Raw genomic sequence first — 14761 nt, forward strand, 5'->3', positions numbered from 1 at the left:
ACAACGGACTACTTTTTGTCATGGAGGAATTCTGTGCCGCACTGCTGAATGTGGGAGGAGCTTCACTGTAGACAGAAGTTGTATCAGACTATAATTTCATGCAGCTTTGGTATTCAGACGGCGTACAGATGACAATAACCAGTAATCTCGCAGGTAACACACTGGATACCAATAATAGAAACACATAGCTGATAGAGGTGGGCCAAAGATTTATGTGGAGATGAAGAAAATTTGGCACTTAGGTAACTTTCCCTTGGACATATCAGTCTGCAATAAGAACTCAAGAAATGAGTTGGCAGAATCCACCAGGTTACACAAGTGTTATTACTTCCAATAAAACCTCTAGGCTCACCAATAATTTTTTAATGAAAATTCAACTTAGTGGCTACTGTTTGCCCTAAGTGAGGACAGGCCTTATGGGAAGTTGAAACAAGCTTCCATCGCATACTACTAGAATTCAATGCAGAATGGCACTGTACATGGTGCAGAGGTTGAGGTCCATGTCGGCGGTGGTTCTCCCAGAAGTCTCACTTGAAATTTGGGGAGTTAGGGTCGTGGAGCTGAAACTGAAGACAAAGGAACAGCTCCGGTAACTTGAAGTATATGCAGTCCGCTAGCAAATATTAAGGTGGAGCGGTAGTGAGGCTCTGATGAGTATTGTTTAGTGTGTACTGCAGACATACAGGGTGTTTTACCTAACACTTTCCACAATTTTTAAAAATAGGCTTTTTGAGTTAGAAGAGTGCTTTTTTCGGCATAGCGTTGTAAGGGGTGTAATACATCAGAAAATAGCTAAGACATGCTAACTAGCAGGCTGGTTAACTAATACTGAATAGCTGTTGTGTAGCCCACTGTAGGTAATATCCATATCAGTTTTTAGAATTTCGAAAACTTGGTTACCCTCGGCAACAAATTTTGGCCATTTCGACGAGGTACGTGCATAGGAGAGGATGCTTTGCCTGCAAGCTTCTCAAAAGCACATGTATTTTGGCACGATGTAGCCAAAATGTGTTTGGCCACAGCGCTGAGGGTAACCGCGTTTTTGAAATTCTAATAACTGATATAGATATTACTTATGGTTGGCCACACACCTTTCAATAATTAAGAAGCTTAACAGTAATAGTTAAAAGTTAACTACTTAATATTAGTTAACCATCCTGCTAGTTAACACGTCTTAGCTGTTTTCTGATGTACTACACCGTTGACAATGCTATGCCGAAAAAAGCACTTGTCTATACTCCATTTCAGTACTTTCCTGCAGCACTACAAAAGTTGCGATAAGTGCACAAGCAACGTTCCAACATTGCAGAATAACGTGTCAGTATAAAATAGGCATATGGGTATACAGTCGAGCCCGGTTATAACGGATATGAGCGTCACGCGGCATCCGTTCGTTATATCCCGAAGTTCGTACTAAGTGGACCACAGCTTTAAAGACAGCTGCTTGTCAAAACAATTTTTTTTTCTTTCTGAAAAAGTTCGTGATGGGCATATGTTTCTGCACCGCAGATCCGATGAGGGAGGTTTCCAGTTTATTTAAAGCAGAAGCGTGCTATCGCCGACGTCATCGGCATAGACGAGCTACATAGAGAGCCTCAGACAGCTTGTCTGAGGCTCTCTATGTAGCTCACTGCTACAGGCGCGCTTATGGGTGCTGGCTCCGGTTTCATCCTCATCTGATTCCTCCGCGTCACTCTCGTCCCGCACTTCAGAAACGATGCCTTCGTCCGTGCACGGTTCCGCGGTGTCGGCTTCGTCATAGACAGAAATAAAATCATTCCGTCCAATTTCATGACCCCTCATGTCGGCGATGCGCTGGTCATCTTCCGAAGCATCAGGCTCAACATCAGACACTGTCGACGAAGCCGGCCATGCGGAAGCAGTTCGCTCGCCAGTGGCCGTCACCTCTGCCCAGGCCGCTTTCATCATCTCTACCGCTGAATACAATGGAAATGGGTCCGGTGTTCCCGTCCGCCATCCCGAATTACGACCAGGGCCCGAGATTTGAATGAAGCCAACGAAACGTCTACACCGCAACAAGAGTGACAAAAGCGCGCGATGAGTAGACGTGCAACCGACGTACACAGGCGGCAATTAAGCCAATCAAGCTAAAGATACAGACGCACAGCGCTAGCGGAGAGACCAATGAGGGGCGTTCGTGAGCGTCAGTGCAGCCACCTCTTTGATCCCACGGAACGCCTGCTTCACAGAGGGTGGCCTCCGCGATCGGCACCGGCGGCGGCGCGGTTGATCGCGGACACCACGCACGAATTTGCAAGAGATGAGGAGAAGGGAGCGGAGTTGCGAGGAGAAGCGTGAGGGCGATGTGGAAGGCACGTCAGTGGGGAAGCGTAGCTCGCTCGTGAGCGGCGCGAAACAGGGCGCGCAGTTGGCCTGCGTTGAGTCTGGGGAAAACATGCCGCGTGCCGGATGCACAAAGGAGTCTGACGCAGGTTATCTCTCATTGCGGTGCCGGTTTTACGCCGTCCGTTCGCTGTAACCAATCAGCAGGGCTTAATGACGTTCGTTATACGTGTGATTGTGTGCCATTGAAGCAATGAATATTTTGACGGTCGCGCAGGTCTCGTTCGTTATAAGCGAAAGTTCGTCTTAAGTGGGGCCGTTATATGTGGGCTCGACTGTATTGGATATGGATAGCGTGCTTTAAAGTGCACAAGCGCCAAAAACAATTTCATATCGAGCCTTAACGTACGCTTGCATTACATACGCAATTTCCCGACTTTAGCGTGCGCGACTCTTGTGTGCATTCAAACATCGTTTTCAAAATGGCGGCCCCCTCCAGAGGAGGACCTCTCGCCTCGGACTGAATTTGTCATCGTTACTGCTGATTTCAGCACGTTCACTGGCTGTAAATGGGCCATTGCGCTTTTCCTTAGTCAGATCTCACCTATAACAAAACAAAAACCGTTCCCATTCTAACAACCCGACGGCGCCACTGGGCTGACATTTGGAAAGGAATAATGGCGCCAAGACTTACTTTCGGGAATGCGCTTCTGAAGAAGTTCAGTCGGGATTAGAAGTAAATCAGAGAGCTGTTAGAAGATTAGCACTAGGTGCCCACGGCAAACGAGGCAGTACAGGCGGATGGGCATTGTTAAAAGCACGGGAAGCTCAGAGTAAAATATATGAAGAATGCTGGAGGAAATTGGACAATAACAGGCGGGCAGCTAAGGTATTTAAATACCTATACAGAAAGAGCGTTGGCTCAGGATGGCAGAAAAGAAGTGGGGAACTAACCAGTAACTACACAGGACAAGGGGATGGAGAAAGGTAAAAACAAAAAAACGCGGAAGGTAAAAACTGGATTAATTCAGTGAAAAGGAAGCAGAGTGTAGAACTATATCCATACTCGAAAGGCAGATCAGGAAGGAATCGTTCCACGATAACTCAAGAGGCAGTGCCCTTCTCTTTGAAGCTAGATCAGGGTGTCCCAGAACGCGCAGTTACAAAAAGAAATTTAACAAAGATTACACAAATGTGTGGCGAATCTGTAGAAACTTAACACCTCACACTAAAATGTGATGGTACCCATTCGGATGTCGATGCAGGCACAGTCACTCTCCCTAGAGATAACAAGGGTTATGCAAATAAATCGGCGGTGGAAGTTTGCAGAGAGCGACTGGAAGATTGCTCACTCAAAAGCAGAGAGGTGACATAAGGTTACAAGTGTAGGACTGAAAACGTATTTAAAGCAAGTGGTGAATTTTAAGACCAATATTAAGCCACTAAACTCTAGATGAGATCTAAGTGCTAATGGTCCATGATGGCTCACATCTATTCTACCCAGCATAAAGGCTGGCTGCACCTGTAGTATGGCTACTGCAATGGTAATGCAAGCAGGCGCTTTTGGTTACAACATGCTGCCCCACCACCATCAACACAATTTACACACAAAAAAAAAGCTCTCGCAGGAATATCACAGCAAGAGGTTTTTCACCAGTATCCCTTTCCCTAAAAGACACATCATTCCTGTACTACGCAGAATGGACAGCATGCACCTGACAAAACAGTGTGACTCATCAGTCTCCGAATTGCAGAGCACACAATAGAAGACCTTGTAAAGACGCCTTGGAGAGGAATGTCTTTATTGCAAACCGGTCGAAGACATTTAACAGCACTTTATAGTAGCGTCGAACGCACGCTTTTGATAGCAAAAGAACACACAAATATACAGAGCGGACACATGGTGGCGCCCATTGTAAAACTACTCTCTTGATGTGGCAGCAGCAAACATTAGAGCCCCCGATTTTAAACTAAGAGCCATGGCAAAACGGAAAAAAAAAAGTTGGAAAAGTAACGACATTAAACATGACAAATAGAACATAACTACTTAAAGACAAGCTCTGCTGCTGCCCACTTAAAGACGACGGCTGTGAGTTTGCCACGCTTCTGTCACAGTGGTTAGCAGTGAACCACTTAATGCGCTGACCAGGGAGAGAGCAAGGCAGTGGCCTCTGTTCTGTAGCTAAAACAACAAACAACACATCGCTCGAGTGTGAGTGCTGCAATGCCCTCTTGTGGTGCCGGTGGCAGAGGTTCAATCACAACATGGACGTGCACCACAGTGTTAACACCAGCAGCACGCAAGCACACACGCAACGAGAGAAGCTCTGAGCCAGTGCCGTTGCCTGGTGTCGCACAGGAGCCGGTTCCACCGTCCAGGTGGCATTCCTGCAAGCGCCGGTCTCCCCCGCCTCCCACTTCCCTGCTTCAGCTTTGGACCAGATAGGAACAGGTTTTTGGCAGATGCCGCGCATCACAGTGGAAGGCACGTGTCGGTTGCTGCTTAAGCACCAGGAGGCATCAGCTCTCGCCCAGTGGTGGCGGGGTCTGCGGCATGTGCTGGCTGGAGCCCTGAGTCAGGTAGCCGGCAATGGCCGTGCCCGAACCTGCGGCCAGAGCATGACTTTTGGTGAGGCAGCAATGCATAACTGGGTGCTCCCATCATATTCTGTGGCGCACGGCTATTTCTCTTAGGCTGCAACATCATGAAAGCCACAGCACCAATGACCAGCTCTAGATAAAAGAAGTGCACCAAATAGAAAAAAAAAAGGCATCGCAACTGCAAGGCCATAAGTTAAAGGCAAAGAGATCAAGAGTCATAACACAACGGCATTTACCTTCCTCACTTGCATGCGGTCCGGCTGACTAGCCTGTAAGTGGCAAATTGAACTGCAAATGGTCCCGTAGTTTGCTAACGCACCCCAGAATCTAAAGCACACCAAATTTACGTGACCGGAAAAAAAAATTGCAAGCTTTAATTCTAATGCACCCACTATTTCCATGACGGGGGAAAAAAAAACTACAAGCCCCGCTTCTAACATGCATGCAATTTCCGCGGAAGAAAGAAAAAGTGAAACGTTGTTATATTTTCAGGTGGAAACAGGCCGTTTATTCACCTGATCATTCACAGTCCCTCTCGACAGCTTTTTAACGCTCTCTGACCACAACATCTCGTCTTCAGTGCCGTCCATAGCATTAGAAATTCCACATTTCTTGCATGTCTTTGCAACCATAACAGATGAAATACCAAGCCAAGCTTCGGCCACCCACCTGACCATTTCCTCGATTGAAACACGCTTCAGCCTATTGCTGGCTATGAAGGTGTGGCAGCCATTTGTTAGCCACTCACTGTAGAGCGCCCAAATGTGGTCCTTCATGGGTTTGTCAATGCACACATCCAGTGATTGTAGTTGCATGGTCATTCCACCCGGTATCACCACAAGGTCTGTGTTGCGAGCTGCAAGCTTGTCTTTGACACGCTGGTTAGGTGGCACCTGAAGGCGTCCAGAACAAGCATAGAGCGGAACCCCAAGTTCAGTCTATCCAGTCAATGACGAGGTCTCTGTCCACCCAACCCTTCTTGTTGGCATGCACTATAACGCCTCTTGAAAAGTTCACAGACTTGGGGAGCGTCTTGCACTTGAATACAAGAAAAGAAGCCAACCTGCCACCATCTGCAGTACAGGCCAGCATCGCGGTTACCTCGGTCTTCTCGTTGCTGGACGTAAGCAAGTGAACTTGTTTTGCCCCAGTCAACTCTACTGTGGTACTGGTGGGCATATCGAAATACGAGTTTGGTCGGCGTTGCCGATCTGCCCAGGTTGATATGTGTTGCTGTGTCGCAAAGATAAAACATACTGCTGAAATGAAATCAGCTTCTTCTCGAAAGCCTCTGGAAGCTTCTGGTGCACACCAATCCGCCTACGCAGCGAAAATACTTTGAGCTTCATGAATCTTGTGATCCAATTTCGGCTTGCTTTGAAATGGCTTCTTGAGAGGCTTCGATTATTCACAAGCTCAAGGGCCTTCCCCTTGAGCACCTTGGTGGTCAGGGGCATGTGATTCATCCCAGCTGCCTCGTGAAGTCAGGCAGCTCATCTTCAAGGTCTGGAAACCTCCTTGATCGCGGACCATGGAGGCCTTTGCTTGATGTCTAGTACTCAAAGACCGACTTTTTCAGTTTTCACCAGTCGCGAAAACAAGTCTCTCGCATGCCAAAATGACGGGCTGCATCCCTATTGCCGCTCTTTTCCGCACATAGAATAACTTTGAGCTTAAAGCTGTTCTCGTGGCGGACGCAACAGGTCTTTGTGGCCGCTGCATTCATTCTCGGACGAGATAGCCTACAGATGGAACAACGACATCACTGCACTGATTGCAAATGGCTCCGGCGATGCACAAAGTGACAATCCTGATGGTGATAATGCCACACTGCATAATGGTGATAGGCCGCTATGGGGCAGTTTCAGCTTGTAACCAGAATCTAGCACGCATGCAATTTTAAGACCTATTTTTCCTGAAAATAGGTGCACATTGGAATCGGGTAAATGCAGTACTCCAAAGACTACCAGAAGTAAAGTGACTAACCGGAAGTTTCCTCTTAAACGGCCTACCCTTCCAGTGAGAAAGTAACCACCGCCGTGAGTGAGACAGGTAAACAACGCACAGTTTGCATTTTCATTAGCGGAACTGATTTGTATGTGAACTTATGATTTCTTTATTTTTTTTTATACATGGAGCTCGTATACTGGCAGACTTGTACAACCCGCAGCTTGGCCTCACAATTTCGGATGGTCAATTTTTTTTGTAAGAAGCAGGTCAACTTATACTTGGCCCAATGCTTCCAAGATGCCAATGATGCCAACTGCCAGCACAAGCAGGCTTAACTAGCATGCTGAGATGGTAATAACGCTGCGGCAGTTCATAGCATGCTTTCAGTTTCACATCTGAATGTAATGTGCAGGCCATTTCGAGGCTCAATTTTTGTGAGTGCATGTCAGAATCCGGTAAATATGGTATGTCAGTATACCATAACTGCTTTGTGGGTATAGCGCAACCTCCACCCAAGCGGAGGTTGTGCTATATTAAAGCTGTCACACAGTGTACGGCAGCATGGGCCATGTCAGTTTTTAGCTGCAAACTGACAAGCATGCAATTGCAACTGCATTGACTTATGGTTTCCAGCTTCAGGATACATAGTGAACAAAAGTGCACAATTGACTTAAAACATTGTCCATAAAGAACTTTACGACATTTCTGAAGCTATTTGGCGGCCAAATCGATGGGCTCCACTGCTATAACTGGTCAAGTGATCATGACATCATTTCATGCAAACTATGCAGACACCCCCCCCACAGCCCCTAAGGGCAGGGGGGGGGGGGGGGGGGAGAGTCCAAGGGGCATGCAATCCCCCACTGCCCTCTCCAAGAGTGACCCATAAATCTGCCCCTGCATGCGGCGTCTATTAACGGCAGACTCCATAAGAAAATAATAAGACAGAAAACCAAATGCAAGTCTAAAATTTCTTAGCTAAAATTATTAGACGAAAAGCGACTTGGGGAGAGCACTAGACGAGGACAATAAATAATCAGTGGTCTAGTTATGGTAACAAAAAGGATAAGAAAAGAGATGCAGAAGTAAGGTGTTCGGGAGAGATAATGACCAAATGAACGCATGTAAGGGCCGGACTTCTTTTTTTCTCAGATTTGAAGGACAATTTTCAGGGTGTGGCCCATATATGATGCGGGAAACAAATTTTTTTGTAAGTAAAAACACACCAATCAGGGAACGAGCGGCAATTATTCTGTGTTCAATTGTCACTCGCCGAGTATTCAGACTCCCAAGCTGGTGCTGTGCTCTGGTGCATGCTCATCCCACAAGAAGTCGCGCAGCATGTCCACTGTCAACGCGCAGCTGTTGTTCCGCACTTCCATCACTTAGCAGAGCAACCCTTCTTCCAGTTCGGGAAACTTGCACGGCTTGCCTCGGAAAGCGCGCTTTTTGTAGCTTGTACTCTTCAATGCATCTTTTTGGTTGCACCATCGTCGGAAGCACTTCTCAGCCACATCGAATTTTCTGCCTGCCGCACACTTGCTGTTTCGACAGCAAACTCCCAGCTGCGTAGCTATTAAGGTGCTTCCCATCGTGCTAAAACTGCAACGCTCAGCAGCAGCACGCGAAAGCCGCAACTACGGTGAACAAACACGCTACCACAACTCCCGTGCCTTTGACAGCCACAAAAGGCTGGAGCTGGTGATATCGATGCCGATATGGATCGTAGCAGCTCGTGACGGAGGAAAAAGTTGTTGATGATGATGATAATGAGCCATGGCCTCAAGCACCATCCGTGGGTGGCACCTGGAAGCTCCTGTGCACGCACATGTGGCCTCCGCGATCAAGCGCACCGTTGCTCACAGCCAGAGCTGATCGCAGAGGCCATGGCGCGTGTATTTCATGAGGCGTGTATTTGAAAGGCTACTCCAGCATGGGTAATGGAAAGTTTGGGTGTGGCCCTTACAGGGATATTATTATCTTTTAATATTTCCTTTGGGAAAACAAGGTGCTGCCCATACAGGGTGCGGTCCTTACTTGCGTTTATGCGGTATGTTGTGGAGAAGCGAAATAATAAAATTTGTCACATAACTTTGTTGCACATTTCGGGCTCCAACAAGAATTCAACGAACAAGAAAATTGGTGTGGCCAAAGTCCACAAGGTTAAGCAGGTGTTAGTACATCAGTACAGTATAGCCTTGTTGATACATTTTTAAAAATGCTATTAAAAAATGCACTATCCAGAAAAATGTATAACCCAAACCACCTATATTTTAGAAATGGAACTGTTGAATGAGGTACAAAGACATTTATTGATAATTTTACTTCATGAAAATGCCGATCAGCATTTTTGGCACAAAGTCTGAGCAGCTCCTTATTTAGTGTTCGCAGAATTTGGTCTACATTTGTGTTATCTTACGTGCGGAATGAACTTCGCAACACACCCGGTCCCTCGACGGCAATGACGAAACATGCAGAAATCTTCAATTTCAAATGCTTCGCCCCCTTGCACCTCAGCAATGCAAGCAAGCCACTGTGGCAGCCGACTGTCGCAACGTTCTAGCGCTTCATGCTGCGTTCCCCAGACCTGATTCGCTCGTATGTAAGCGTGTCGTTGTAGTTCTCAAATGCTTCGCCCCTAGCGCTTAGACTCCACGAAGAAGCTGGTGCATTTATCCTCTTCATGTTGCGTCCCTGCAGAAATAGGACCCTCGCTGATTAAGGCCAGTTCACGGGACAGATCACTGGACCGCGGACCAGACACCATGTAACGTCCCATTTCTGGTTCGTCTGGTTCACTCATGGCCAACAATGTCCGTAAACTAGCATGACGAATGATCCCGAGTACGTCTAATCCACTTAAGGCCATGTGCATGAAGATGAGGAGAGGTGATAAGCGGATTAGACATTAGCGCGGTCTCCCCCTTACCGGGCCAGGCGGGAGCATCACGGGACAGAAGTGGAACATCACTTGACATCTGGTCTGTGGGTGAACAGTCCGTCGTGTGAATCGACCTCTAGTGCACAAGTCTTTTTAAGCAAAAGCTTCACTATGCTGCCTCGTAACAATTTCACGGTGCTTATGGTTTTGACCTCCAAGTGAGCCAGAGGTCAAACCAAGACTAAGCCATGGTATAACTATGGTGTCCTACCACATGCTACCACAGGCACCTCAAGGTCAAGTCAAGGTCAAAGGTCAAATACGAAGTTTAGAGAGACTAATGAGATTATGACATCAATGACGACATCAATCTTAATTTCCTTCGAAAGCAAAGGGAAGGCGCATAACCGGCCCCCTGGGAAAGTGGACACCTCAGTTGCACTTTAATCTACTTGGTGGTAGTGATGGTAGTGACAGATATGCGCTGCGTGTGTTGGCATTAACAATGTTGTGGCAGAAACGCAGCGTCGTCGGAGTTCATTGTGTTCATTGCTGTTGGCATTAACAATGTTCAAGACTCCGATGATTTTGAGGAAAGGAAAGGCACATAACTGGCTCCCTTGGTCAGTGGACGCCTCAATCCCACTCTGTGGTAAGTGGCGGTGATGAGAGAGGATGTGGGCTGCATGCATTAGCCCTGACAATGCTCTGGCAGACACCCAGGGTTCATTGGATGACCAACCTTTTGCAACCAACCATTAACTGCCACCTGCCAGGGTTGCAAGGTGGGTGCACTGCCTAACCAGTGTGCGGAACGCACTCAATATTGTCACTGAGAAACTGTTGACGTAAGCAGGGCTGGTTCACTTGCTTTAATTAGACGCGCAAGACGTTGGAACGCGCAAGGCAGCAGGCAGCACGACAGATGATGAAGACGAAGCATCTAGCCCCGAGATGGCTCAAGGCTTGCCAACTGCCAGGAAATGCAGTTTAGCCGCTGTATGGCGCCACTAGAGTAGTTAGTAGCGTAGCATTGCTCCCCCTCTTTTGAAGACACCAACTCGGTGTGGTAGCAATTGCAGGCACGACCACAAGGGTAGTCGCACGTGTCTGGCGTGTGGTGTAGACACGCGCGAGGGGCTAGCAGGCGTGGTACGGCTTCATCCGAGCAACGTGGACAACTTTGGAGGTTGGCCGTCTAGAAGAGCGAACTGTTCCTTGGGGGAGAACTTTGTAGGTAACTTGACTGAGCTGGCGGAGCACCTCGTAGGGGCCAAAGTATCTGCGTAGAAGCTTCTCAGAGCGTCCCCTCATGCGGATTGGGCTCCACACCCAGACTTGTTCGCCGGGCAGGTAACGCACATTTCGGTGGCGGAGGTTGTAGCGCCGAGCGTCGTGAACTTGCTGGTGCCGAATGCGCTGTCGAGCGAGTTGGCGAACGGCAGCGCTATCTGGAAGCAGCACTGCATCCAGCATGGTTGTGGCTTCGCGACGATGTACTAAACGAAATGGAGTGAAGCGTGTCGTTTCCTGGACCGCAGTATTATAAGCAAAGGTGACGTGAGGGAGTATGGCGTCCCAGTTCCGGTGGTCCGCGTCGGCATACATAGAAATCATGTCGGCGATCGTCTTGAGCCGTTCGGTGAGGCCGTTCGTTTGAGGGTGGTAAGCGGTTGTTTTGCGGTGACTGGTGCCGCTTAGGTGCATAACCTCCTGCGTAAGGGCCGAGGTGAACGCTGTTCCCCTGTCAGTTAAAACGATGGTGGGTGCACCGTGACGAAGCACAATGTTTTGAATGAAAAAGTTCACAATTTCGTCAGCAGTCCCACGGGGAAGAGCTTTAGTCTCACTGTATCGGCTGAGGTAGTCGGTGGCGACCACAATGTAGCGGTTACCCAGAGAGGACTCCGGAAATGGGCCGAGTATGTCCATGCCAACTTGGTGGAAGGGAACCTGAGGCGGATCAATAGGCTGGAGTAGGCCGGCTGGCTTAGTCGGCGGCGTCTTGCGACGCTGGCACTCGCGGCAAGTTCTTACGTAACATTTCACAACTGCAGCAACCTTTGGCCAGTAGTATTTTTGCCGTATTCGTGCCAAAGTTCGACAAAAACCCAGGTGACCAGAAGATGGGTCATCATGGTTCGCCTGCAGGACTTCGTCGCGAAGGGCCGTAGGCACGGCGAGATAGACAGCTTCTGTTGGACTGTAGTTTTTCTTATACAGGACGCCGTCACTAAACAAAGACGACAGCCCGCGCGAAAAGATTCGCGGGGGAGACTGAGCGCTTCCTTCTAGATACTCAATGAGGGGCCGTAGTTCACTGTCGTCCCTTTGGTGTTGAATGAGGATGGACGTGGAGATGGCACCAAGAAAAACAGAATCGTCGTCAGGGTCAGCTCGGTTGTTCTCGATAGGAGCACGAGACAAACAGTCGGCATCACTGTGCTTCCTACCAGACTTATAGACGATGGTGATATCGAATTCCTGAAGTCGAAGGCTCCAGCGTGCAAGCCGTCCCGAGGGATCTTTGAGGTTCGCCAGCCAACACAGCGAGTGGTGGTCGCTGACGACCCTGAAAGGGCGCCCATATAGGTACGGGCGAAATTTTGTTACTGCCCACACAATCGCCAGGCATTCTCTTTCGGTGGCGGAATAGTTCGCCTCAGATCGTGACAAGGTGCGGCTCGCGTATGCGATTACGCGTTCGAGACCATCCTGCCTCTGCACAAGGACCGCACCGAGGCCGATGTTGCTGGCGTCTGTGTGTAGTTCAGTGTCAGCTGACTCGCCGAAGTGTCCAAGGATGGGCGTACTTTGGAGACGAGTGCGGAGGTCTTCAAAGGCTTGCTGTTGCTCCAGGCCCCAGAAGAATGGTTCGGAATCTTTCGTGAGTCGCGTGAGGGGCTCAGCGATCTGGGAGAAGTTCTGCACAAAACGCCGATAATAGGCGCACAGACCCAGAAAGCGGCACACACTGCGCTTATTGGTGGGCACAGAAAAAGCAGCCACGGCAGCAGTTTTATCGGGGTCTGGGCTAATTCCTTTAGCGCTCACGATGTGGCCCAGAAACGTCAACTCTTCGAAAGCGAAGTGACACTTTTCGGCCTTCAGGGAAAGACCGGCCGACCGAATTGCTTCGAACACAGCGCGCAGGCATCTCAGGTGCTCTTCGAACGTGTCAGAAAAGATGACAACGTCATCCAAGTACACGAGACAGGACTGCCGTTTGAGATCGGCAAGAACGGCGTCCATCATCCTCTGGAAGGTTGCAGGAGCCGAGCACAGGCCGAAAGGGAGCACCCGGAATTCGTACAGACCGTCCAGTGTAATAAAGGCGGTTTTTTCCCAGTCGTGTTCGGCCATCTCAATTTGCCAATAGCCGCTTCGTAAATCTAGCGATGAGAAGTACTTGGCGTGGCGCAGCCGGTCCAGGGAGTCATCAATACGCGGGAGAGGATAAACATCCTTTTTAGTGACTTTGCTTAAACGCCTGTAATCAACGCAGAACCGTAGGGTTCCATCTTTCTTTGCCACTAGAACAACAGGCGACGCCCACGGGCTCGTCCACGGCTGTATCCCGTCGTCCTTGAGCATTTCTTGAACTTGGCGGCGAATGGCATCGCGCTCCTTCGAAGAGATGCGGTAGGGCGGCTGACATAACGGCCGTTGGTTGGCGTCAACTATAATTCGGTGCTTTGTGAGCGGTGTCTGCCTAACCTTGGAGGTCGAAGCAAAGCAGTCGCAGAAAGACTGTATAACGCTTTCCAAGCAGCGTTTCTGGTTAGTTGGGAGGTTTGGGTTAATGTAAGTGTTTATGGGAGTGGTCGGTTCCTCCACTGATGCCGGGGCTCCGGACAAAGCGTGCTGCCCCGCGAATTCGCTGAGTTCCTCGAAATACGCAATAGCTGTTCTGCCAGGCAAACACTGAGGTTCACAACCAAAATTGGTCACCAAGAGTTCGGTTCGGCCCTTGTTCAGTTCAACAATTCCTCGAGCAACACAGACTTGCCGACCAAGGCGCAGCGACATGTTGGTTTCAGCGAAGCCACGAATTTTGGTGCTGTTATCGCACTCTACAGTAACAAACATGCTGGATCTTGACGGGATCAAAACGCGGTCGTCACAGACGCATAACTTAGCCCTGCGTGGCTCGGTATCGTCGTCGACAGGACCTTGGGTGGAAAACGACACGATTAGCTCCTGGAGGTTGATAACGGCACCGTACTCTTGAAGGAAATCCAAATCGAGTATAAGGTCTTTGGAGCACACGGGTAACACAGCAAAGCAACCAGGGAAAGTAACACTGCGTATCTGGATTCGCGAAGTGCAGACACTGATCAGAGTTACCACGTGGCCACCAGTTGTCCGGATCTGCGGCCCAGACCAAGGGGTCAGAACCTTCCTCAAGACCGTGGCTAACCGTCTGCTCATTACCGAAAAATCGGCGCCGGTATCCACGAGTGCAATAACGTCGTGGTTGTCGGCGGATACCGGAATTTCGGCGGAGGCCAGTCGGTCGCAGCGCGTCGTCGAGGTCGTCGTCAGTCGGAGCGTCGCGCCGAATCGTCGGGTGGAGGCTCTTGACTCGGTCCAGTAGCAGCAGCCCTACCCCCGGAGGACGCCGGCTTCAGTTTTCCCGACGTGGGGACGTACCTCTGAACTGGCCAGAGGATGACGGGAGGCCGCGCGAAGAGAACCGCCTTGGGGATGGCGATCGGGACTGGCGTCGCTGAGAGGTCGAAGATTGCACGTTATCAGCCAAGTACTGTTCGATATCCCATGGTCTTTCACCGTAGCGTGGTCGAGGTGCGTCAGGTGAAAGCCCCCTTAAACCCATCCTGCGGTAGGGGCAGTGGCGGAGGATGTGGCCGGGCTCTCCGCAGTGGTAACAGAGCGGCCGATTGTTTGGCGTACGCCAAACGTGGTACGCCAAACGTGCGCTTTGCTCACGGGGGCCCTGAACTCCTGCGGCACGGAGGGTGCTGTTGCGATTGGCTCCTGCAGGTATTGCACAGGAGCGATGGG

The 14761-nt window shown here is 49.5% G+C and overlaps 1 protein-coding gene across 1 annotated transcript in view; it reads right to left on the reverse strand.

Annotated features, from left to right (window-relative positions):
• Positions 1–4089: 4089 nt before the first annotated feature.
• LOC144099428 (dnaJ homolog subfamily C member 13-like) overlaps positions 4090–14761 on the reverse strand; it is a 158220-nt gene continuing 147548 nt past the window's right edge. The window contains exon 47 of the mRNA XM_077632721.1: positions 4090–4910. Within this exon, the coding sequence (XP_077488847.1) occupies positions 4825–4910 (86 nt within the window). The 3' untranslated portion in view covers positions 4090–4824. The remainder of the gene's footprint in view (positions 4911–14761) is intronic.

The sequence above is a fragment of the Amblyomma americanum genome, chromosome 7, assembly GCF_052857255.1.
Source record: "Amblyomma americanum isolate KBUSLIRL-KWMA chromosome 7, ASM5285725v1, whole genome shotgun sequence".
In the NCBI taxonomy this organism is placed as follows: Eukaryota; Metazoa; Arthropoda; class Arachnida; order Ixodida; family Ixodidae; genus Amblyomma; species Amblyomma americanum.